At 40.2% G+C, this 26,978-nt stretch overlaps 1 protein-coding gene across 1 annotated transcript in view; it reads right to left on the bottom strand.

Moving 5' to 3' along the window:
- Nucleotides 1-414: 414 nt before the first annotated feature.
- Nucleotides 415-26,978, bottom strand: part of traf4a (tnf receptor-associated factor 4a) — a 40,613-nt gene continuing 14,049 nt past the window's right edge. The window contains exons 2-7 of the mRNA XM_059331308.1: nt 12,170-12,221; nt 7,463-7,567; nt 6,431-6,592; nt 5,000-5,161; nt 3,505-3,660; nt 415-2,179 (exon numbers count right to left, since the gene is read on the bottom strand). Of these exons, the coding sequence (XP_059187291.1) occupies nt 1,547-2,179; nt 3,505-3,660; nt 5,000-5,161; nt 6,431-6,592; nt 7,463-7,567; nt 12,170-12,221 (1,270 nt within the window). The 3' untranslated portion in view covers nt 415-1,546. The remainder of the gene's footprint in view (nt 2,180-3,504; nt 3,661-4,999; nt 5,162-6,430; nt 6,593-7,462; nt 7,568-12,169; nt 12,222-26,978) is intronic.

Genomic DNA, 26,978 nt, shown 5'->3' on the forward strand with positions numbered 1-26,978 from the left:
ATGCATTTGAGAAAAACATAGTTTTCTTCAAGAAATTCAAGGTAACATGGGGTGAGTTATTAACAAAGAAATCATCATTTTAAGGGAGAATTATTCCTTAAAAAGGAATAGTTTGATAATTGGGATTTATTCGTTGTTTTTTTCTGTGTTATAAGATTAAAAGCACTTTCGTATCTTTCCATAGCAGCTGGTTAGCTTAGCTTAGCATAAAGACTAAAATCAGGAGGAAACTATTAGCCTGGCTCTGTCCAAAGATTTTTGTATGGATAAAACAAACAAGATATAAATTGATTGAGTGAGCTTTACAGGTGCTACTGGGTGGATTTTGTTGCCTTTGGACAGAGCTAGCTGTTTGCAGTATTGATGCTAAGCTAATTTAATCGCTTCCAGCTGTAGCTTCATGTTTACTTACCAATCATCTCATCTTGGTAAGAAAGTAAAAAACAAGATTTCCCAAAACATCAATGTTTCTTTTAAATATTAAGCTACAACCAGAAGCCATTAGCTTAATCTGACTTGGCATAAAAACAGCTAGGCTAGTCCTGTCCAAAAGTTTAGAAACAAAAGCACCTCCTTAGCTTCCTACTTGACATTTGTTTTATCTGTACAAATAATTGACAGGTAAATATTACAAATTACTAGTTGATATAAATAAAACCAACAAAATATAACGTTATTATCAGTGAGTTTTAGGGGTGCAGATTTTGTTGCCTTTGAAAAGCACCAGGCTAACCGTTTCCCCCTGTTCATGCTAAGCTAAGCTAAGCTAACCAGCGGCTGACTGTCATCGTATATTGAATGTAGAGATATGAATAAAAATATTATTGATCTTCTAATTCAACTAAAGCAAAATGTAATACTATTATTTTAAAACAAAAAAATGATTGAAGCTGCAAGTTTCTGACTTGAAAACATTGATTTGATGTTTGTGTGTACACAAACCTCCCGAGCAGTCTCTTACCAAGGGCTCTGTGTTTGTTAACGGATCAGCGGGAGTATACTGTATGAGCATGTAAACAAAAGGCAGTTGGGCTTCAGCTTGAGTCTGCTGAGCTCCCTCTTCTTCAGATCACCCCAACGGGATGTCTCTAACCAGCTTCCAACTTTCTCTCTACTCTAAGTGCAGAGGCTTAGCGAAGCCCTTCACCCCCTTTATTTAATATCTTTTCCATAATCTTTAACATCTGTACTGCGGAAATAACAACAAAAATATAACTTAAGATAAACTCTCTAGGCACTGTTTGATTTCCAAGGCTTTTTGTTGTAGACTGTGATAAAAGGTCAGCAAACAGATAAAAAAAAAGAATAAAAAGAAACACCAGAGAGTGATGGTTCTGCAGACCAAACACTTTCTCCTCTGTGATATATCAAGGTCCTCCGAGTCAGCTCACACAGCCAAACAGACTCGCTTCAAGCTCTGTGGTGGAGAGGCTGCAAGGGCAGAAAGTATCTAAAGGGTAAGTGTGTCGAAGTTTTCAAGGTTAAGTGTCAGTTCCAGTCTTTAACCTATCTTTCTCCTTCATGAAAAGAAAACAAAGGTCGGATCTTAAGCCATTATCTTCTGGGGAATCTCTATAGAAGCCTTGATGAAGATGCAGTTGTCTCGGATGTAGTTCCTCTTCTTGATCTCCTCGTGAGAGATGAACTTGGGGTAGCCGAAGCCCAGGGTGCTCTCGTCCAGCGAGTTGCGGCTGCTGCAGGGTTTCTGGAAGTTCTTCCAGTTGGGGTCGGGGTTGAAGGTCTCCGTGATGTGCTGGGGTTTGGAAAGCGATGGGTCGCTCTGGTCCATGATGGAGAAAGTCACCTTGTAGGAGAAGGGCCACTCCAGCAGGCTGTCGTACTCGCCGGGTAACACGCGGATGTAGACGGAGAGGTGGGAGCCCTCGCCACTGCCGTTGCCGTTCAGGAAGGCCGACACCTGCAGCTTGTAGCCGTATCGGTGAGTGTAGAAGGGCGGGCTGAAGAACTCGTGGTTGCTTCGGAGTTTGGCCTCCTGCAGTTTGCGGGAATAGTCGTTGAGCTTCCAGATGAGAACGCCGTCGTGACTGACGGACAGCTCCTCCATCTCCCTCCGCAGCTCCAGGATCTCCTGCCGCTGACGCCCCACCAGGTTACACATCATAGTCAGGTGAGACTTAGTGGTGTCCTCCAGGTGACGACCGATAGCCAGTTTGGGGCACTGCAAAAGCAAAGAGGTTAATCATTTAGTAAAGTGAGTAAGTAAGGTGATTCAAAGAGATTTTACACATTCAACTATAACAGAAACGGTATGAGAGTAGACGCACATTGAACTGTTTGTCATTTGACTAGTAACAAAGAAAATGGGGATTGTTTACAGTAGTTATGGCAGTTTAAATGGAAGTTATCCCGTACAGAGAAAAATGCTCTGTCAATTTCTATGAGCTGTAACAAAAATATCGAACTATCAAACTATCTGCATCTGTTTATTACACAAACCATAACATATTTGGAGCATCTCGCTTCTCTTGCTAAGTTCTTCGTTGTAGTTTAACTGTCCTCCAAATAAAAAATTATGTTATGTACTTTAAACCCTAATGCAACTGTTGATGGTCCAGGTGAAAAGGAGAGTGTGAATAGATTCTGGGAAATACAATTAAAACTTGAGCTGTATTGAATTATTTTCTTTCAAACTTGTTATTAATGGGATGAGGTTCAGATTATGTAAAAGTAAAGAAAAGATATCGACATTGACAATTTTGCATCCACTGTGCACTAATAATCTGGTGAAGTTATTGAGGATGAATCTCTGTGTTTTGATCTCGTAGCCTTTATGTTAGCATTTGGATGCAATGGGAACAAAAGCTGCTTTGTGTGTATCAGTGTGTGTATGATGTGATGTGACGTCTGTGTGTTTTGATTTGATTGAATTATGACTGAGAAGAAGAGGTTTGACGTAAAAAATATAAATATTTCTGCAACATATGGACGCTGTTCAGTCATGAGTGTAGTATCTAAATGACGCAGTTGTTTACGTACATCTACATCCACAGAAGACCCTGTAGATGTGAGTCTGCCATACAGTGAATAAGATAAATATTTGTATTATTATATTTATTGGTCCCTCTGCTGTTGTGGTTGTTGTATGTTTTTATGCTTTCCATCTGTAAATGTGACACACCAAGTTTTTGAGATGCTTTGTAATTCTTAACAGAGCACAAGTATGACGCTCATCTGCTGCTCTTCCTCGAGCGTATCCACACTTTCTCAAATTGACGTCAGTTTCAAAAATAGACAGGAATGCACTGTCAGAATATAGAAGTGTTGCTCTCATTAAAATAGACCCTACAGGCACAGTACTGTATGTTCGAAAAGAGGGAAATCATTACTGTGGACACAGTGAGTAACGATTTGAAGGAAATGAAGAAATGCCTGTAAACAACAAAGACAAACAAGTTCGGCAGTAGAATATTGACAGTAGAGTTAACAGAAAGAGGAAGAAGACGGAGTAATGTTTTATGGTTAGATGATGCCAGTCAGTCTCACCCTGTGTTTGCAGCCGGCGTCTTTGAAGGGGCAGAGAACGAGCGCGCTGCCACAGTTGTCCTTCACATGGTTAGCCAGATCCTCTCGGGCGATGTTGGGTGTGCCGCACTGGTTTGGGCACTGGACAGGAAACCGAGGGCAGTGGTACTGGTGGTTCTGCAGAGGAGTCAGGGACAGAGTTAATGTTAGCACTGCTGACCAACAGCATGAGTGATAAGAACACGTACTGCACAGTGGGGTCGCAGATTAATGGTTGCACAGTGAAAGATGTCCTTCAAAGTAAAAAAAAAAGATGCATGTGGTATTAAAAATGAGGCTACAAAAATAGACCTGAAGCTGTATGCTTTCAAAAACACATGCAGAAGTGACAATGTGATAGCACTTGCAGAAAAAGGGTAAGAACTGAAACTGATTGACAGACAATTCATTGGCAGTTCATGTGATAATTCTTAAATTGGTTCATTAATGGTAATTTAATTTGTTTTTGCTGCTTTTTCCTTTTATGAAATTAGGATAAAATGTTTGGATTTTCAAAACATTTTTTGGTGTTTTTGATATTTTCTCAAACAAAGTGTATTCACCAAGAAAATGATGAACAAACAACTTTTTATTATCTTTTAATCTTTTCTTTCATAATCAATTGATCATTCAGTCAATCAAATGTCAGAAAAAAAGGAAAAAATTCAAGTCCAAAGTCACGTCTACAATCTAACTATTTGCATGTTTTTAAGTGTTTTGGACCATACTGTATGATGATCAGTCCAAAAGCCAAAAGTATTTCATTTGCAATTATATAAAAACAGAAAATAAATCCTCACATTTGTAAGATTTTTGCTTAGAATAGACTAAAACGAATATTTGATTATCAAAACAGTTGCAAATTATTTTCCTTCCCAATCGACTTGTTTAATCGACTACCTAGTTGCAGCTATAAATCTTATAACTAATCGACTGACAAGACTGGAACCTGCTCTAATAAAACTAATTAAATAGTAAATATTGAGTGCTTATTTGCCATCACGTTATGCAAATATTTTTTCTTGAACCAGCGTAAAATGTAAAAAAAAAAAAAAATCCCTACACATTATATCAGGGGGCAGAAGTGCCTTGGACTCAACAGAAAAGACTAGGGATACACAACAAAAGACTTTATGTCCAAGATTGGGTTATTATTAAATCTTGGCCCCAGATGTGGGGGAGGGGAGAGCGACACTGGCTGCTCAGCCTCTGGCCAGATGTGCACAGAGGCAGGTGCTTCAGCTCACAGTAACATCCAGCTGCCACAGGACAGAGACACCATGAACAGCAGCTTCCTGCAGCCACATGCTGCTCCACTGAGGCTAAAACCCTCAATGAGCCACAAGCAGGATGCAGAACAGGTACAATAATACCGACAGGAGTCTCATTATGAGAAAAAACTGGCTCAATCAGGCAAAACATAACTAATTCAAGCATTCATTAGAGATTCTGAAGGTAAACTGTGTGTGACGCTGACCTGGATTGTGTCGAAGACGAACTCCTTGCCGCAGTACTTGCAGGGTTGTGTGCGTTTGGGACACTCGGCCAGGCCGTGCTGGGACAGCAGGCGACGCATCATCCTCGCTCCACACTTGTTCTCACAGTAAACACTCTCCTGTGGACACACGCCCTGGTGGTTCTGGGACAGAGAGGAAACAGGTGATTACAACTCAGAGCTGGGTTATAAAGTCAACACACACTGTATGTGTTGCATTTTAATGAAGAAATATTAACAAATAGGCTGTAGGTGATGTTTTGACCTATCTATAGTGAATAGAATTACAAAATACGTAAAAGTAAGAACTATGAAAATATGAAGTAAGTAACCTGTAAAATACTGTATCTCCATGTTAACTGATGGATAGTGACATCAACACATTTAAGATACAAACCAAAATATGTCCGTAAATCCAAGTGTTTTCTGTTGGACATATTTTCAATCTTTCCTTACAGTTTGACCTACATTTTTAAACATTTACTAACTTAAATGTTTATTTATAAATAAGTAAGTGAATCAGTCTACAAGTTCAGTGAATGTATTAATAAAATCTGACAAGCATAAAATGTGAGCCAGCATGACAAATTTGATGTCATGTAAAAATGTTTTCATTATATTTATTGTTGTTGAAACAATTGTGACTACTTCTGTACAAAAGGTATATATATATATATATATATATATATATAAACTAAAAGTATAGAGCTGAAATAATAAGTTGATTAATCAAAAACTAAGCAAAAACTATTTTGATCATAGATTAATTATTAAAGTAATTTATTTCCTTTGCAAAACCATGAACCATTTTCTGGTGTTCAATGTGAGAATTTGCTGCTTTTTTCTTGTTTAATATTACTGAAATTCATATTTTTTGGCAACACTGGGAAACCAAAATTGAAAATTTTCACTATTTTATGATTTTACAGACTAAACAAACTGAGGATCAATCGGGAAAATAACCTGCAGATTAATTATTAACAACAAAACATTTTTCCCGGTGGTATTAAAATGTTTTGAATGATTACACAGTAAGTAATTCCACTGTGAGAGGCAAAAGGTGGATGAATGCTCCTGTAAGTGAGTGCAGAGAAGGGAGCATGTGTGCCAGAGTAAACAGAGGAAATGACAGAGGTGTTAGTGAGGAGACTCTGAGGTACTTCACTGAGGAAAACACATTCAGCATGAAAGACCCAGTCAAAGCTCGTTTCCTTCTGCCAACACATGTGTTATTTCAAAACAGACCAACACACGTGCATTCGTCTCTCCTGCAGTTTTTCACAAAGACGGCTTTCATATGGGTATATCAGGTATGGAAATTATGAGGCGTCACTCTGGGTTGTTTAAGTAAAGCTCCCGATGTGTTGTAACAAAAACCCCCCTCAAAAAAACAGGTCTGGAGTTGGTGTTTACCTCGTAGGCTTCACCGGTAAACTCGCTGCCACAGAACTCGCACTTGACCTTCCGCTTGGGGCAGTCGTGCTGCAGGTGGTCGGGCAAGTCGCGGCGTGTCAGCTTGACGGAGCATCGGTTGGGGCAGGGTATCACATTGAAGGCGCAGGTGGAGAAGTGGCCCTAGGGGGAAATGACACGCACACACATACAAGTTAGACAGTTTGATAAGACAGGAAAGATAAATAACAGATGGAGGGGAAACAGGTAAGAGGATATCGAAGCTCCTCATTGGGCTGCTTGATAATAGTGAAAATCATAACTGCCATTATTTTGTTAAATACTTTGATAATGATTATTCAACAAGATTACTCATTGACTTTGCATGGAAACATTGTGCATTTACTGAGCTTTCTAAGAAAAACTTCTATTAAAACAGTTTTTCTTGAAATATAAATACAATATAATAATAATAATAATAATAATAATAATGAAAAAAAACTGAATTAAAACTATATATATATATATATATTCAGGATCTATCTATCAATCTATCTATATATATCTATATATACATATATATGTGTGTGTATATGTATGTGTATATATGTATATAGATATTTATATATGCATGTATGTATGTATGCATATATATATATATATGCATACATACATACATGCATATATATATATTTTTTTTAATTAAAATTTAAAAATAAATTAGGTCAAAATGAATAAGATCAACGATATTGTATCAGGGTTAGATGATCAGTGACTGTGTCAGGGTTTTACTTTTCTCTACTTCTTTTGCTCCTTTACGGACTACTTTGTGATTGAATTTCAGATGATTAAACAAATTGGTTGTGCTGCTTTGTGGGGCAGACACCACTATGTAACACTTGCACAATATTTGTTGTTGTTCCTCGTTGGTTTTGGGGCTTTCAGGGGTGCAAAAGCACAACTCTGACAAGGCAAAACAAGTCGTTGCAAAACAGAATGTGGAACAGTATTATTGCCAAAATTGGAACTGAAAAAAAGATGAATGCTTCTCACCTGCAGCTGCTTCATCTGGCCGGTCCAGCGGCAGCCCTCCTCGCTGTGGATGCAGCGGATGGGCAGCGCCAGGATCTGCTGCTCCAGCTCCGGGTCCGGGTAGATCTGAAGAAGACAAGCAGGACGAGGTGAGTGTAGCAAAGGCAGGAACTGAGCCATAACATACCACTTTCATACAGTGTTTATAGTATGAATTAGTGGTTTCCTGCTGTACCAGTACCGGCGTTAAAAATAAAATAAAAAGACATATTGGTATCTAGTTAATATACACACATGATAAAATTGTTTTAGGGCATACGTTTATGAGTTGATGTGGTGCCTTTTGTAGAAATTTGCAAATAAGAGACAAAACACAACGTGAACCAAGTTAAAGACTAATTTGACTTACAGCAATTGTTTTGACATTTTATATAGATACAGCAATAATATTGTTTAAGTGAGTTCTTTGGTCACAATAATCATGTAGTTAAAATCTGATACTGTGAGAGCCCTAATCTGCAACTTTATGTTACCAATAAACGCTGTAAAAAACAAAAAATGCAACATTATAACAAAGGTTTTACTCTTGGAGCATAAAAATCTGACATTTTGGAGTTATGCACGATGGCAATGCAGTATTTGACTCATCAATGATATCAGATAACAAGGTCATTTGTGGTTGTCAGCATTTACAGACTGGTTTAAAACACTGTCTATCAGAACTCAGAGATCAACATATTTGTCCACAGTTCATCACTCATTTCACAATACACCGTCTAGTGCAAAGCTAACATTTATCCCCTTCTAAAACCAGAAATAATGAGATACTTTATGTAGGCACGACAGCTTTAGAGCTGCTGGTTGACGTATTTTTTAACTTTGGACCCTTTGTGCTAAGCTAAGCTAAACACATCCTCCCTTACTGCAGCCCAATGCAAAGAGTGGAGACTGGTATTGATTGGTGTCTTTTGGAAAGAAAGATAAGACAGAACGTATTTATCTTGAGGTAAATGGTAAGGATAATTCAAATATAAACAGATTGTTACAGTGGTGGTAACATGTTGGTTTCTACAACATGAATATCTACAGACAAATATACAGTTGAAAGTCAAACAGTTGAGATTGTGTTTAAAAAAAACCTGCAGCAGTGATTCGACCCAGCTGCTCCAGTGATAATGAGTTAGTTTATGGGACCTTTGAGAGAGACAGAGAGAGCAGAGGAAAAGATTTATTTTTCTTCGGTCACTGAGCGATGGGGATGAGTCAGTTCTCTGCCCAAACACCCCAAATCCTCCCCTACAGTACGCTGTCCTGAGGATTTACAGCTCTGCTCTGCATCTCCATCCCCCCGCGCTGTCACACGAGCACAGCACTGGTCAAACAAGAAAAGCCACTTCCTCAAAATGTCACAACAGCCCTCTAAACAAATAACAGCTCAGCAACAGCCCGACTGCTCTCACGTGCCTCTGCACTGAAACACGGGAACCATCGCCTTCAAATTAAAAGTTTATGCAGAAAATAATCTAATAATCCATAATCTGCCAAATAAATAAGAATATTAACTTGTTAAATATACTCTACAGAAACAGATACATCCTACATTAAAACATACTTGACTTGCTGCACTTTTACAGTAGTAGCCAACGTTTTTTTTTTTTTTTTTGCTGCCATAATCACATTCTTTCAAGAGCGGCAAAGAGAAGAAAAAAAAAAGTCCTCTAAAGCAAACTGAAACACTCTTTCATTGTTCCAGTCTTGGAATCTGCAGGGAGACGGCAATAATGACCTTTTAATAACTTAGTCCCAGGCAGATCAGGGGGGTTAAGCTCTTTGGAGCTCCTACTTGGGGGTTTATTCTGTCTGCTTTAGCCATTGTTAGTCCCACACTACTACTACTATTACTAGAGCGGCAGCAGCAGCAGCAGCAGGAGCAGCAGCACAATCCTTTAATGACTGCAACACTCCTGTGCTGTTGGAGCCAGGTTGTGTTTGTGCACGCTTTTTTGAAGGACAGTGTGCAGCGAGCGCTACAATAACCCTGACAGTAGACCACCAGGACGGGGTAATTTGCAGGCGACTGGGAGCCTTGGTAAATAACAACGTCTGACAGGTGTGCCATGAGCACATCCTTCCCGTGGGGAGTCCCTGCTATTACAGGCGCCTCCATCGCTCTCAGCACAGCATGCAGATCTGCACGGCTGCAGCTCCAGGTCCATGGCTCGATGGTTAATTCAGGCTAACCCTAACTAACTGAATGGTAGGATTACATGCAGCGGTTTTCTTTCAATCGATGCCAGAAGCTGCTCAGAAACAGAAACGATCATTAACTGTTGGTTGTTTTTTAAGTCTCTCATGCATAATTCAAAAATAAGCCTTTATCTTTTTGTAGCATTTCACGATGGGCGATGTCGTGTGAGAGACATTTTCTGACTTTGAGTACAGTTATGAATACAGTTAGTCACTATCTGTCCCTCAGGCACAATCTGATGAACTGCATTTAAAAAACAAAGAGAAAGAGTTCAGTTCTTCTGGGAGGGATTTATTTTTTTGGGGGGGAATTAAACTGAGCGGTCTGCTTTCCCACTGTAATGAAATAAAATATAACCTCTGACTCTGGTTTGGATTATTGCTTATATGTTATCCAGAGATTCACTGGTACAAATGTTCCCTTCTTTATTGTTTTATGTTAAAGTCAAAGACAGAATCCTAAAAATAGTTTTGAATTTAATTTAAATCTTAAATTCACACTCCTGGTTGGACCGGTTTAATTACACCTGTATGTTATATATTTTCTAAAATATCCATGCATCATTTGTATCTGAAAGCCTTTTTTTTTTTACATTTAACATGGTATTAACCATTTTTAGTTTTATTTTCTACTGTTTAATTATTTGTTCTACTTTCAAATTGTTTTGGTATTTAATTATTTTAACATTGTGTGGCTCTAGTGATGGCAGTGTCGGTCTGCCACATTGGTTTGGACTGAAATATCTCTGCAACTACTGGATTAACATGAACTTCATGGCCCCGAGAGGATGAATCCTCATGACTTTGATGATCCTGTGACTTTTCTTCGAGGGCTATCATGATGTGAATATTTGTGGTTTTGAATTCAATCGGAAACTACTGGATGGATTGCCAAGAAATGTGGTACAAACATCCATGTCCCCTTCAAGATAAATTGAATTTTTTTTGCTGATCCTCTGACTTTGTATTTGGCTCCATTATCACGTCAACAGCTCAATTTGTCCCATTTTTTATGACCAAATAGCAGCAAACTAATAACATTTCCATGAGGCTTGGTAGCCTTTTGTGTTTAGCGCTTTAGGGTGCCAGAGGAATGAGTTCTTAAATCAATAAGTAAGTTAGCATGTTAGCATCCTGGGGTCTCTCCTCTCAAACTCAATGAGGATTTCCAATGGTTTTGTGGTTAGATGCCTGAAATAAGGTCTGTGGTTAACACAAGCTGAAGAGATGTTTTCATGTTTTGTTGACATAAAATATGTTACTAAATACCCCTAATTGTGAATTTTTACATTGATTGTAAATTATGATAATAAACAATTTATTAGGCTACAGATTCGCTAGCTTGTCAAAACCACTGGTTAGCTTGTCAGAGAGTGTAAGAAGCTAACAGTAGTGACGTTCAAGTCATGCAACCGTGGTTTAGTTCGCTAATACATAATGTCATCTGCTTCATAACACTTCAAACATCATAAATTTGGTGTTCATTTGTGAAGATCATCCCGCTGAACAAAACATGTAAGCATCAGAAACATGTGTTTGCCACAGAGCTTATTTCTGCCATGATCCAAAATCAAATGCAAAAATCTCAGAGGCAAATTTTTAAAAGACCCCATGGCAATGCTAATGTTCAGGTTGGCCTACAAAAATAGGGTTGAATAGGAGCCGTCCGGAACGGGCTTTTGTTGGGACTTTTTTTGTCCCTGTCGAAGAGCAGGGTCTTTTTTCTCCCCTGAAAAAAGCCTGATTACTGATAGATGGATAGATCGCTAAGCGGGATGTGACGTACTAAGTGGGATGTGACGTAGTACTCTACGAAAATTGTTAATAGGCTAACAGTTAGCTCTGTAGCAGTACAGTGTGGATGAGCTGCTGCTGCAGGAGGTGTTCACTTAGTGATCGCTGTTTGTTTACAACAAGCACCGGACACTGCACAGTTAGCGATGCCATTTAATTCACGATTACTATGTTTATGATCAGCCGAGACGCTGTGCTTAATTAGCCATGCTGCTTTCTTTATGATCAGCTGCTGGTTTTGTGCACAGTTAGCAAAGGCAGCCACAGTTGAGTCCCCCGTGTTTAATCCGTCGCATATTTGACGTCACGCTCGAAACAGTCGCTAAGTGATTACGCGCCGGTCGAAAACCATACGTCACCTCCGGAGTCTCGTAAATCCCTCTGGGAACTTGTAGTGGAGAGTGAGACGACTTTTGAGAGAGCGTGACCTGAGACTTTCCCGGTGGCCACTTTCACCCTAGTGGAAACATGTAATTTCATTTCCTCTCTAGTTAGCAAATGCTAGCATTGTCACTGTGAAGATGTTAGCATGCTAATGTTCAGCTCAAAGCACCATTGTACCTCACAGAGCTACTGGCATGAATGTAGGCTCTGTTTAATAAAGTCTTACATAATACAGTATTTTTTATCATTTGAAAAGATAATGATTGAGTGAATAAGAGTGTGTTGTGAGGGTGTTAATCATACCTTGGCATAGTCCAACGGCAGCTGGTCCTCTGGACACTTGAAGACGCCCTCACTGCAACAAACAACAGAAAAGTTTTGTTATTATTGAAATCACTCAGAATAAAAGATGACTGCAGACAAAAAGTGTTTGCAGGCATCTCAACGAGGGCGATCACATGTTTTTAAAATCACAGTCAGCATTCAGTGAGATTACTAACTCTGACCCTGACTGAGAACAACCAGAGCTAAAAGGCACTTCTCTGACAGTCTGCTAGAACATCGCCTTTAGTTTTATTCTGTCTCTTCAAACACACTTAAATATGAGAAGTTCTCTGACTCATTACAGTGTAAGAGGCATAAACACACACAAATGTACACACATTGCACAATAAAGTCAGATCTTTGAGCTTCTGGCTTTAAAAGCATTGGCTCTTTTATCTTCTCCCCCTCAAAGGAAACCAGTTTTTATTACAACAGAAGAAAAAGTTGTAGAAGTTGTAGCCCTGATCACTATATTTATAAAATATAAAGAGATGATTGATGATCCACTTTGCAGCTACTTTTATAGATCATCTCACAGCCCAGAGTAAGTGTTTCATTTTTGCCCTTGTTTCACAGTCTAGATAACAATGAGCTAGTTTCAACAGGCTTCTGTTTTTCCTAAAAATAAAGCAGTGCAAACCTCGCCTTCATGCTCAAGGCTCAACCTCAGGAAAAACAGACGATTTGCTGATGTGCTTGTGCGAGAATGAGCAGATATTTTTTGTTCTTTTCCTAATTTTCCCCCTATAGCAGTTAACTCAAAATAAGACTTTATTACAGGCCCCCACTCAGTTTTTGTGGCGCCACAGAGGAGCTCTCACTGGCCTGTTTTAGGGCCAGATGAGCGAGTGCCATGGCTCATTAGGACGTCCCTACCCTGATGTCATCATGAAATATTCACACTTGTAAATAATGGAGGCAGCAGCCACCAGGGCTGAGCTGCTACACAGAATCTAAGCTTGCAGCTGCACAGCAAAACCATCCAGACACACAAAGGTTACTTAAAAACACAGAAAAGGCAATCAGGGGCTGATCCCTTGAGATGTCAGCTGTGTCACGACTGTCCCAAGCCCCCCTGCTGATACTGGATCAGAGATGCTCTCTCTCTTCGATTTCAGGTCTATTATTTTAATGAGTAATTTCAACATTCATTAGTTCTGGTTCTTCGATTTGCTGCTTTTACAACACTGATAATGGTAATCAAAATATCTATTTAGTCATTTTTTGAGCAAAAAAGCCAAACAGTTGCTGGTTTTGTGCCTCTTACATGTGAGAATTTTATTAATTTTTGAACTGTTGGTTGTATAATTCATTACATTTGATGATTTCACATTTGGCTCTGGGAAAGTATACAGGGCAAGTTGCATTTTCTGGCATTTTGATGACAAAATGATTAATCAATTCATCAAGAAAAAAAATTGACATCGTTGTTAATCAATAATGAAAATGATCATTAGTTGCAGCCCAATTATAGACCATACAGTTATTTTCTTAATCCCTGAATAATAAAAAATAATCTCTTTAGCTGTTTGTTTTGTTTTTCACATGAAATCTACTGAAACTGCAGACAACGGAGATGCACAAAGAATGTGTTTTTGTTCAAAAGTCATGAGCCCTGAAGCTTGATCTGACCTCCCGTGCAGAGAGGCCTCTTATTACCCTGACCATGCCTGAATTATGTTTAAACTAATTAAGGAACAACAGTGTGCAAACAGTCAGTGTTTGCCTCTTGGTGCTTCAATATGGTTGGCTGTAGTGTCACCTGACCGCAGCTCCCAGAGGCACAGCGACATGTGACAGGACGGGAGTGCATGTGCACTTCGCCCCGTCTACCCAGCTGCCATGAAACCAGGAGTGTGCTGACGGGGGGGAGGAGGTTAGGCCTGAGAGGGAGGGAGGGTTGATGAAAGTGGGGGTGGAGGAGGGAGGTTAATGCATGACGAGACAGCAGTAATTCTCCTCCATTAGGGTCACTGTGTCAGCAGGGAGCTGGAGACCAATTAACAAGCCACAAAGGGCTGTAAAAGAGGGTCAATCGATTAGAGGCTAGGAGAGCCCAGTCAGCATCTCACATGTAGTGTGAAATCATTTACAGTACTCATCGCCATCACCGAGGAATCTTCTCACACTGTGAAGTATAGAGAGCACCACAACCACACAGAGAGAGCAGATAGGAAGCGACAGGCTCTCAGCTCGGGACAGGGGACAGCCAGAGGCCCCGTCCAGCTCTGGCCCGCATCTGACGCACAGAGATGCAGACAGGCGAAAAGAGCCAAGTCACAGACTGTCAGGATAATTCCTCTCCTGGTCGCAGAGAAGCTCCCGCAGCCACACATTCATGTGTTCGGGCCCCACTGCTGATAATACCGCTTGACTCTCTTGGTCGCCCGTGAGTCGAACTCGCTGGCGCTTTGTGACAGCACATTAGCAGTGAAAGGTTCAACCGATGTGAAACGCAGCTCCAGTTCAATTATATCCATCTTCTCTAACGATTTCTCTGACGACTGAGGGCTTTCTAGAAGAGACTATAGAGAGCAGCTAAAATAACCGAAAATCACAAAAAAACGGCTTAGATCTTCAAATAAATGAAATAATTAATTAGACTACTGCGCAAAACCCACGATACTCTTTAGCTATACCTACAGAGCTGCTAACATGGTTATTGGATCATTTATGTGGATATCTCCCGGTAAACCGACATTCTCCCAAACTATAGGGCTGTGTAACAGAAACTCTGTCAACAGCACGATTTCACAGAAGAATCCACCCATCCACATCAACATAGTTAGAAAGTGTTGGATGTGCACGGACAGGTGAACACCTACAACACGGGAGCGATGCAAATGGGCGTGTCTTAGAGTGTGATGTCACTTTAACCATGTGGATACTCATGGATGCATCAAGCAAGCTGTTTTGCTTGATCACAAATAAAAGGTGAACCATTTGTTGCCAATTAATTAAGCAAATGATCAACTAATAGACTGGATGACTTTCCCACTTTAATTGCAAACTTGACAAAAGGCTGAAATCAATTTAATCACTTGGGGGAAAATAGCTGATTAAAGCACAACAGAAAACAGCTTTTGGGATCAATTTGCTGTTTTATGTGATAAAATGGAATATTTTTTGGTTATGGGCCGTTGGACACACAAAACAAGCAATCTAAAGATGTCACCTTGGGCCCTGGATTAATAATAAATAATAGAGAGGTTAATCAGTGAGCATAATCGTTAGTTTCAGCCCTAATGCAGTCATTAAAGGATAAACATAACCGTTACACAAAGCCCAAAAGGGAAAACTCGTTTGTGCACATCCTTGCAAGTGGGTACATGCATATTACAAACGGTTGGCCTTTTTTTCAAAGCAAGTTTCCTACAAATGTTTGTTTACCACAGATCTCTGCAGGCCACAGTTCACACCCTCGTCAGTGAACATCCAGGGCGAAAGGTTGATAAACAAGTGTTTCAGTGTTGTGTTGGGATGTCACAGGGGAGCAGCTTTAGACCGGACAGCACACAGTATAATACAATCACCTCATTAAAATTTCATCCCGCACTGTAAGAGCAGCCAGGGCTCTACAGCTGCTCTGCTGAGGAGACGAGCATGTTTAAATCACCTCAAACTCACTGTCAGACAAAGGCACGCACATTATCACGTCGTGTCAGCTCGCAGAAAACACATTCAACCCCTCTGCAGGTGAAATGCACCCACTAGTTTAACCCATGATTGCACTGGGCCTCAAATCCCTCTCCCCTCTTATTGCCCCAACTCAAATCTTCTTTTCAGGCGCAGATTAAACAGCCATCCATTCATCCAGCCAATACCACGAGGATAGCCGTCACAACATGCTTCGTCACTCTGCGCACGGCTCCTGACAGGCAGACGGTGAGAAGTACAAATCCCTCAGGTTTAATCTCACCAGTGCAGAGCGAGTGCAGAGAGGTTTTTTTTTTTTTCAAGCAGCCTGCAGGCCACACAGTGCGGGCATGTTGGTGACAGTAACCTTGAAACCTGCTCTATATTAACCAACAGAAAGACTCCTAAACAAACCTCCCTGTGTTTGCCATTGTAGCGGGCAGGGCTGTCGAGACACACTAAACAAACTAAATCAAAAGCATGGGGCCTTTAAAGAGTCAAGTCTGTGGCACATTAACACTCTAAACAGACCTCTGTCACACGACGCATTTTTCTCAGATAGAATCGAGGAGCCTCGACTGAACTGCCCACTTATCTCCTGCTGGAGCTCACAACCAGCTTTTCATGTTCATCCCATGGTAAACCCTTTTTGTCTTTTCAAGTTATAACCAGGATTAACTTTTATATACACAAACAAAACCTTAAATTCCACCAGCGCCCTCCGTTCAGGCTCTCGGCCTCACAGCTGAAACCAGACTCCCCGCTTCTCCTCGCAGGAAGTTGAGGGGAAAACAGGAATTTTGTTTTATCTCAGATAGAGTTCCTATAATCCTACCGAATCCATCTGGTTTTCAGTCTGTGTGTGTAAGACTGTGTGGCCTCATATTTTGAACAATAATGACTTGTTATAGAGACAATACAGAGAGGGACTTCCACACTATACAAATAATATATAAAAAACACTGTATGAACTCTGTCCTACTCACAGCAAACTGGCATTTATTAAGGAAGAAATCAGATTCAGCAGTTTTGTTTTGACATCCAAATGATATATGTTGCGTGACTTTGGACAGCAACTTCCACTTTAATTATGGAAACTTCACAATGAGAAAGCAAAATGTTTTTCCAAAGATTTAATAGATTATTTTTATGTTTTCGCAGCTGTCTCTGGAGCTGTCTCACCACAACCCACAATTTGTTGTAATTTCTTCCAAAGGAAAATAGAGGATCAGCCTCTGAATTTCTGTTGCTTGAGCATCTTTGGAACAATATTATAGTATTTTATATCCAGTGCAGGATAAAACAAATTTAGTATGTTTAGTGTCATTTTTCTTTTTAAATAGTTTTGTTAGTTGCACAGTATGTATACTGTGTATATACATACTGTGCTACTCAAAACAACTAAAGCTGCAGAAAGTGTTCATCCTCACGACTAGCTGGATGAAGCCCTGATGTGAGCAGTCGGTGCTGACTAAAGTGGCCCCTAAACGAGGTTGAGTGACGGGGGCTGAGGCCGGGTGTTGTTTCCACCGGTGGAACCGGATACTCCACGAGCGCAGAGCTCCCTTCGCCCACAGCCGATCCGGCATTGGTCTGCGCTCTCTGTAGCCCTCTCGTTTGTCTGAAAAGGGAGGAGCAGCTCTCCTACTTTCACAGAGTGTGATGACACACCCGCCCACAGGTGGATCGACTGCTCCTTCACAGGCTTTTCACAGGCGTTGTGTGTGGGACATCCACACAGAGTGATGCTGTGACAGCTTCCTGTGTGGGATTTAATACCTACAAGATAAGCTGTCCATACCTATGGTTTGTTACAGATTATATCGTGTATAAACCCTCTGACGTTTGTGTTGACAATGTATCCTGCCACTTCTATTAGGAAGTTAATGAACAACTAAAGGCACATGCATTATCAGACTTCTCTAATAACAAACATTCGATCTTGCAATGTTGATATAAATTTAAAAAATATTCATAAATACATCCCGTGATTCAGATTTGCGCCAAATTTTAAAGGGTCCTTCCTTGGTCCATGCTACACCCTTCCACTAAATTCCATGAAACTTGTAAGAGTCATTTTTTTCCTAATCCTGCTGACAAACACACAAACGTAACCAAAACATATCTTTGTATTATTATTCAATGTAAGAGGGGAGGAGCTAAAATTATGTCAATTAGTCAAACTAAGTTAATAATCGAATATTCTCAGATGTGAACAAGCGCTGTTTTTTGTCAATTAAATATTTTGGGGGTTTTCGATTCTTGTTCGGATAAAACTAGACATCTAATGACATCACGTTAACTCTGGGAAAAGCCTTTTTTTTCTTTCTAGTTTTACATCGGCCAATGTCTAATTAATGACTAATTGGCAGACAAACCGGTTATAAAAGTAAGTATAAGATGCAGCAGGATAACATACTTTTTTCTGTATAGCTTATTATAGTCATTCCAGCACACAGCAGATCTTTTCAGACAGTTAAACAGCAGATATTTAAACCTTCATTCCTGTATTATGAGACTTTCACCCTTCTGCAATTTTTTAAAAATGTATAGAGGTGCTTAATCTCATTCCAATCTGCTCTGTCCTTACCTTATAAAGTACAAATTCTGTCGTTAATTATTGGCCATATTTCACAAATGTTAGGGTCGTCTGATGAATATTAGTCCTGTATGATTTAGTATTTCACAAGCCGTTCTGTTTAGCAAAGGAGACGTCAGAGAGTCAGTACATTTAAGAAAACACACTTTAAATGTTATTTTCTGAAAAGTTGGGGATAATTCTTAATTGAATGCAAACAGGTCATTATTCCCTTAAAGGCATTTTTATGGTAAGATTTTTGATAGATTTCAGGAACCTCTTTGTTGAGTTAAGTAGAAGCATATCCAGAATATGACACCTGTAAAATCCCATTCGACTTCCTCTGCTGGTCCCTGTAACAGCCACTGACAGCTGTTTCACATGAACTAACAATGGCTGACAGTTTTCAGGTCATGGTCATCAATGAGACAGAAATAAATTACATCTGACTCAGTGTTAGACAACCCTAAAAAGACAGGCGGGAAATTAAACCGCTTCAACGGTGGTTACACGTATCCATATAAATCAAGTCGAGCTAAAGTTTAAAGTGCAGTTTAAAATCTGTATTTTATGCTTCAGTACGCAGACGAATACTATTTTTTTTATTGTGTTGCCAAAGCAGGAAAAAAATGATGCAAGTGGCAGAAAGCACTACTACGAGAGTGTGTGTGTGTGTGGGTGGATGTCTGGCCTCTTTCCCTGGCTTCATCTCCAGCACCCCATGTAACACACTCACTGGGACCAAATGTGGACCAAGATAGAAAATCCATTAAAAAGGATATTTTTTTTATTATGAGCTACACTGATACCACCTAGAAAATGTGAACAAAAGAAAGCGGTTTTTGTTTCGCTCTTTTGTATAAAATTCCTGTGCAGGAGATAATTTTACAAACTGTAGATCCGACAGTCGGGACACCTGAGGCCACGCTTGCTCATGCCGTCATTGCTTATGTAATGATGTTCATTTCTCCTTGCAGTTCACCTCACCGTGCTGACATTTGTGAGCACAAGCCATCTGTGAGCGAGTTCACGCAGCTATAAAGCGTCCAAAGGTTAACAAATTCTCAGTTTGTTTTTCTTAAATGTCAGCTTTGCAGTGGCACCGGCAGCAGATAAAGACGCCTGCGTTCTGTATGTTGTTTAAGGACGCTGATGGAGCTTATTTACATTTCCACCTCACAAAAACACAACATTTCTCTAAAAGTGAAGAGAAACCATAATAATCTCATGGCCCAGGATGAATATCTCTTTAAAATACATGAAAATGACTGCAGGCAAACGCCTACAAAACAATATTATATGAAAACGACAATATGAACATTATGCCAAATACTGGTAGAAATGGAACATATACATGTGCATATGCTTATGAGATATAACCCAGAAATACCCTGTTCCTGCACAAAAATCATGTGTTGCCAATGTCAACCCACTCATTTTACTTGAAATATAAAAATACAAATACTGCGTCCCACAAAACTTCTGTTTTTCTGCATTAATTAGACAAACGAATACCTAAAAATATGGCATAATATTCTAAAACTGTTTCATCAACATATTTTGCACTTAATGAGTATTAATCCTGTTCATTTAACTGTTTCTTTATGATCCTTACTGCTTACATTAAGGCATGTATTTTGGATTTGCACCCGTTTATATTTACAATACTTACATTTCTGGCATTGTGTACTTCTGTGTTTGCACCTTATTGATAACATTAATTGTCTATATTTTATTAATTTGCACTCTTCCTTTGTACTGCAACAAATTCTATCTTGCTATTCAGTTAATCCTGGTAAAATAATTAATTTCCCATTGATAATAAGGTTGCCTTTATGGACACATAAGGGCTTGGCAGAGCATGATTATCATTGGTTTATTACAGTTCAGACCTACATTTCCTGGACGGATATGTTTTGCTTGTGTGATTATAAAAGTAGCTCCGAGAAGCTGGCGAGGCGAAATCAGACAGTTTGAATTTGGGAGCAATTAATATGATGACTCATCAAATTGCCAGAGGTGCAGCTTAGAAAACACCACGCGATGATAGCAAAGCGTAAAGGGAAACAGCCACCTGCCAGAGGACACGCTGGTTAAAAACACAGAGTGAGAGGAAGGAAGGACGGGTGAATAGATGGAGGGAGGGTCAGAGGGAGGAGGAGCAGCCATCTGCGGGCTGAGTGCAAGCCTGCGAGATGCCATAATCCATCCTTAAGTGTGTGAGGAGGGGAGACAGCGCTTAGAAGTATTTATAATCCCTCTCACACTGTCTCCTTCCATCAGTGTGATCGGGCTCTGACATGGAGTCTTTATCAGAGCGGGGAGGGTTATAACATAAAACGCTAATCCAGCTCTACTTGGTTTGTTTCTGTTGACTTTATGAATCTTTAGCCTTCGTAAACACAACTTAGGTCGGACTTCCTCTTAACCTGCAATATCAGTTCAGAGACATATGGGCCTTGGTAGTGATTTTCGGAGTTGGAAGTTGCAGGAAGTTAAATAAGAAGATGTACACCAATCTAATGGAGGCTTCTGTATAAAATGACGAGGCAGCGGGTTAGTTTAGCTTAGCATAAAGACAGAAAACAGCGAGCTGGTTCAGTGCATAATAAGACAAACAAAATCCACCTAGCAGCACTAAAAAAGCTCCTTAATCTTCTGAACCATGAGCAGTTTTAGGGTCTTTTTTTGCACCCTTCGCTTTTGACTCACTGTGGTCTTGTTTTTTACTCCGATATATACTGTAAGTCCTGCACCTCTATTGAAACAGCAAAAGTAAGGACAAATCAAAACGTCTTTTTATGCAGGATCCAGTGAGGGTAAATGTATTGATTTTGATTAAATATAACTATTTCATTTTGGTCCTTTTTTTTTTTACATGATTCATTCAAAGACAGTGAGAGATTTGAAAATCCAACAAAATTTGCAGTCTCTGCAGCTGCAGCTGTAAATTGTGTAATTGTGGTGATTTAAAAAAAAGAAAACCTTTTCAAACCCGCCCTTAACCTTCGGTCTATTAAATATAAAGCTAGCAGCTAATTAGCTTAATTTAAAAGTCAGGAAACAGCTACTTTGGCTTTATGTGAATGTTTTTGTACATATTAAAACAAACAGGACATGCAATGTTAATTAGTGAGCTTTGGAGGGAAAGGTGTTAGCTTTAAATAGAGCCAAGTTAGCTGTTTCCCACTGATTCAAGGCATTGTGCTAAGCTAAGCTAACCGGCTGCTGACTGTAGCTTTTGTATTGGGCAGTATAGAATGAGAGTTGTATTGATGTCAAAATAAAAGGAGTCTTAATCTATTTTAAAGGGTTTACATATTCTCAGGTTACTTCAGCAGCTAGTTACCTTAGCTAAGCACAAAGCCTGCTTCAATAGCTTAGCATTGAGACCTCAACAGAGGGAAACAGCTAGTTTATTTGTTTGTTTTTACTAGGGATGGGTACCTTTCACATTTGAATCGATACGGTACCGATACCCGGTACCTGGGAATCGGTACCGGTACTCAACGGTACCAATTTTCGGTACTTTTGCGTAACATATTTATTTCTCAAAATATAAACTTTAAAAAATATATCAAAACAATTTAAAATCCAGGATGAGCAGTGCTTTATTGTTGAGTGAACGTGCATTTTGTAACATGAAGGTTGCAGTGTTATTAAAGAATGCAGAGGAGCGCTCTCAGGTGGCACGGAGGAGAAAAAAAAAAGTTGCAAGTGCACGTGTGATTTGTTGTGATGACGTCGTAGCTGTGCGGTGGAGCACCGGTCAGACAGTATTGTGGGCATGGCATGGTTGGAATAAACAAAGTTGAGTCGGGCTGCTCTGTGCACATATCGAGGCTGACGCAGGAGTCCGAGGGATTTAATTTCAGCAAGGCAGTTTGGAGTTAAGTGGCAGGTAATATTCCTGAGTTGAAGAGCGGAGTATTAGCGGAGGACCAGAGATGCAGCAGCTAGCTTCTAGCTGCTAATGAAAAGTCTACGGATGATTGGAGAGAGCAAACGGAGTAAGGAAGGTCTAATCTGGAGGCAGACGAAGGCCAAGCCCGGGTAGAGACATTGGAGAGATAGTAGCTGGCGGCTAGAAGACCTAGAGCCGGCTGTTGGTCTCTGCTCCGCTGTGGAAGAGGGCAGCAGTTAGCGGCCGCGGTGAGCAGACAGGACCAGACGAGGAGGTAAATACATTTTAAAAAATAGTGCGATCGTCAGCACGCTTGTTAATCAAAGACGTCAAATGAAAACGGGTTGAAATCAATGATCAGTTTAAAGTTAACGCCGTTTAGGTACCGAAACATGGTACCGTTTGATTTTACATGAATCGGTACTCGGTAGTACCGACGGAATTCGGTCGGTACCTATAAAAGTACCGAATTCGGTACCCATCCCTAGTTTTTACACTTTAGTTTTTGTTCAGATTAAACAAATATATGTTAATAAGTGAGATTTATAGACATTTTGACAGCACATTTCCTAAAATAACCATTTTCTCTTTTGCCCTGTTTAGAAAAACGCTCAACTTTATGTGGATTTCAGTCCCAGTTATGCAGTTTCATACACAGATTGGCAGGCAACCAAATAAATAAAACAGTAAATGTAATAGAATGCTGTAGGATCTTTTGTTTTCCTGGTCGATTTCATCCCCCAGATTATACCCTGTATGCAGGAGGTACAGGAAAATCAATCCACTTTCATTAACTGCTGCTGATCTGGGTGCATGGTGGTGGAGGTGGTGGGGGGCTGAGGGAGAGAGAAGTCTGTCCCATCAATTCTAGATGGAGCTGAGCTCATGCAAAGCTGTGCAGAGCAGTCACCCTCACCCACACAGTACACAGCAAAAAAAAAAGAAGAAAAAAAGAGAGACCACCATAACGGAGTCATACCCACATGCATGAGAGCCAGCACTGCGTACATGAAAGGAAAGGAGGGCTTGAAAGGAGATGCTTTACGTTTGATCTGGCTGAAGGGCGGTTTGTGGGGGCCGGGTGGAGGACTGCGCCCGGAGATCAATGAAAGTCCTGAGCTTTAACATGTCGCACATGTGAGAAGGACCTACTGCTCTGTGAAAAAGTGCTAAAAGCTGCTGTCAAGGTTGCAGTAGGTGTGAAGAAAACCCCACTCTCCATTTTACTACCCATTGTCACACATTTGCGAGAAAAGAGTGATCAACTGCAGTTTACCAGCTCAGCCCAAATGGAAGCAGTTACATGCTATAAATTTCTCCAGACACGTGTGAATTTTAGCTGTTTTAATCACAGATGGCTGGTCTAATTTTAGCTCAGCTTCAGAGGACAGATTTCTACTCAAAAGGGCGATCTGCAGCGACGGCGGCTGGCTTCGAGGAGCTGCGACGCTGCCACGCTAATCCTGTGGAATGCCTGCACTGGACGGAGGGGCTCTGAGATTGCCAAGGCATTGCCTGGCCTATTAAAAAAAGGGAGCTGCCTGCCAACTGTATGCATATGGCGCTGGAGAGGCAGCACTAGACACAGTCGCCTCGTTTTTTCCTTCAAACGGCATTAATGATTCAGCTACTGGAGTCACAATCATCGAGAAGCACAGCATGAAATCGCAGCACTAATACAGATTAACTGTGGAAGCAGCAGTGCGCTTCGGGCCATTGTACAAGCTGTCTGTCAAAATAAGAGAAAATGCATTTTCAATCAGTAATGTGGATGTTGCAATAATAAAAGGTGTCATTCATAAAATAGAAACTTGCTAACGTGCAGGTGTTCAGTTTGAGTTTACCTGTCATATTTTCAGTCTTGCTTAATTAGCTTAGCATAAAGACTAGAAACAGGGGCAAACAGCTAGCCTGGTTCTGTCCGAAGATAGCAAAATCACTTCTCTATATTTTGTTTGTGTATTGCATACAAAAACCTATTTCCAGACTGCCTATTAGTGTCCACGACAAAATCAATTTAATTACATTGTTTTCTATTGGAATGTCCAAACTGATCGCAACTAATTCAGCGCTGCCATTATTCCTGCCACTGCACAAAGTGGTGAGTGAAGATACCTCCTCATTTTACTACAAAGACCTAAATAAGGTGGCAACAGGCAGGAAGGAGATCACCAGGGATATCAAAGTGACCATCACAAATAACAAGCTACTTTCTATTGGCTAAATAGTGTATAATTTGCATTAAATAACACAATATAAAACATGTGTTTTACATTTAAAAAGTACAAACGTAGGGAGCTGCAAGCATTCTCCTGTGTTTTAAGTAATTACAGCTTAAAGAGGTGCAATATGTGATACTGGAGAAACATTTTAATTGCTAAATACTGATGTTTAAGGCTGGTGAATGTCTGTATTTGACGACCTGGGAATGGGACTCAACAATCATCCTCCAAAATTACATACTGCACCTTTAAGAAAGCCCATTTGCTAAACTGTTCCTTTAAATTTCAGGAGGTATTTTATACGTTTTTATAAGCTTTAGCTTGAACTAATATGTTGCTGAAGACTATCACATATGACAGATGGTTGATATGGAGGTTAAAGCTCTTTAAATCCAGAGATAAACATTATGTATCATAAAGCACTTCACTTTAAAACACACTTTCTCTGATTAGTTATGATAGTAGAAGATAAGTCAGTCCTTTACATGAATGGGAGATTCACACAAGGTTTAAATGCCGGGAAAGCATCCAGAGAGAAGGTGCAATCTTGAAATATGAAACCTCCATCAGTCAAGACAGGATTGAGCTTTAATGGAGTCTTTCTACTATCCTCCCGCTCAGTATTAAAGATAAAGAAAAAAAAATCAATCCTGACACTAAATCCCACAAGGCGTTTGTGTTAAAAAGCCATTAAAATTTAAAAAAGGATTTTACATCCAGAGGTTTCATGCTCCTTTAACCAATTAAGACGCCGTGCATGAGGTCATCCCACAGTAGGATAATTCACAAGCCGTTTCCTAAATTAAGCAGTGTGGATTTCAGTGTGAATTAACTGTCAAAATGTCTTTTTTTTGTCAAGACGGTCTTAACTCCTGTGGAAGAATGACGAGGAATATGCCAATGGCTTGTTAGCTGGTCCAAACGGTTCATTATTCCTGCGAAACGACCTCCTTTTGCTCTCCGTGGGGTTTGTTTTACGAGTTCCAAAACCACCAAGATCTGTTTCACCCAGCCCAGAGGCCAAGAGGGACAGTTTCTCTTTAAAGAGAATTTACTCTGCAGTTGGCCACCAGAGGAAAGGCATCAATCAGAGGCCACTTAGAGGTAAAGTTTCACCATTTAGCAGCACCTATAGACACATGAGCTCATGGCACCAGAGAAGAGAAGGACGAGCTGCTGCTTTGCATGCTCTTACCATGAATCACGTTTTATAGCAATTCGTAAGCACTTCAGTTCACTCGTTTATGGATTTGGCTCTCAATGCCAAAACCCATAGGGCAAACAAAGACGACAGTTGTTTTTAATGCATGCAGATCTACTGCATGCCTCTGGGGGAACGAGCCTCAGAGAAACACAGCTCTCAGCACCCTTCAATTAAAACTATTCTTTTATTGCGGACTGACTGTCAATCCTTTGAAAAAATGTGGAGCAAAAGTGAGTTGTAAACAAGCGGAGAAGGAAAACAACACAATGTGCTAATCAGACTGAAATTTCAGAAAAAAAACAGACTGCAATAACTTCTTATATCAGGTCCTGGGAGGCAGATTATCACACTACATTTCTGCCTACACTGCGATTAACAGCAGCAGGTGGGCAGTGCAGATAATCCCTCCAACCAGTAACATCTTATGGGCGACAGAGCTTTGAATTAACCTGCACCTGTTTACCATGCACACCGGGAAAGGAAACGCAAAAATTTGTTTTTCACCTGTTTTACAAAATAATTCTTATATGTGCGATGCCAAAAAATAGACTAAACGGCTGTGTTTGCATTGTGTGCACTATCCTGGTAATAGTTGTGCCCCAGAACTGTTTAGTTAAGTTGAGGTGACAAAACCACTTGTTCAAGGATAGGAAAAAAGAACAGGGTTAGGCTTAAAATAAATAGTTCTGTGCAGAACTACTACACACAGTTATGTTGGCGAGTAAAGAAATTCTCAATGGGACACGAACACAAAGTCAGTCCAATGTTTGTTTGTTTTACACAATTGTTTGCATTTGCGTTTCGAGTGGCACACTTTTTAATTACGTCATCTTGTTGCATATTCCTCTTCTGCAGTGGTTAACAACACCCGACTGGCAAATTAGCACCAATAGCTGTTCATCTCGTTTATCTCCTAATATTCGGATAAGAGTAGAGTAGTGGATGGAAACGTGCATTAATTTGGCTTGGTGAAAAACTTGACTTGTGTCTGCTCTGAATGCAGCTGTGGAGAAAAGGATCTTCCATCATTGTCTCTTTTCATTGTGTCACTTTCAGAGTGACAATTCAGTCAAACTGCTGGTAACACCAGAAAGAGCAGCTCTGCAGTGATTATCTTTTATATCCCGTCCTTCATAGATAAGTACTCCACTCCACACACATGCACACGCACACACACACACACAAACACACACACACCTTTCGAGCTGACCTGCAATGTGTGTGTGAGATAGCAGGTGTGGGTG

This window comes from Centropristis striata, chromosome 4, assembly GCF_030273125.1.
Source record: "Centropristis striata isolate RG_2023a ecotype Rhode Island chromosome 4, C.striata_1.0, whole genome shotgun sequence".
NCBI lineage: Eukaryota > Metazoa > Chordata > Actinopteri > Perciformes > Serranidae > Centropristis > Centropristis striata.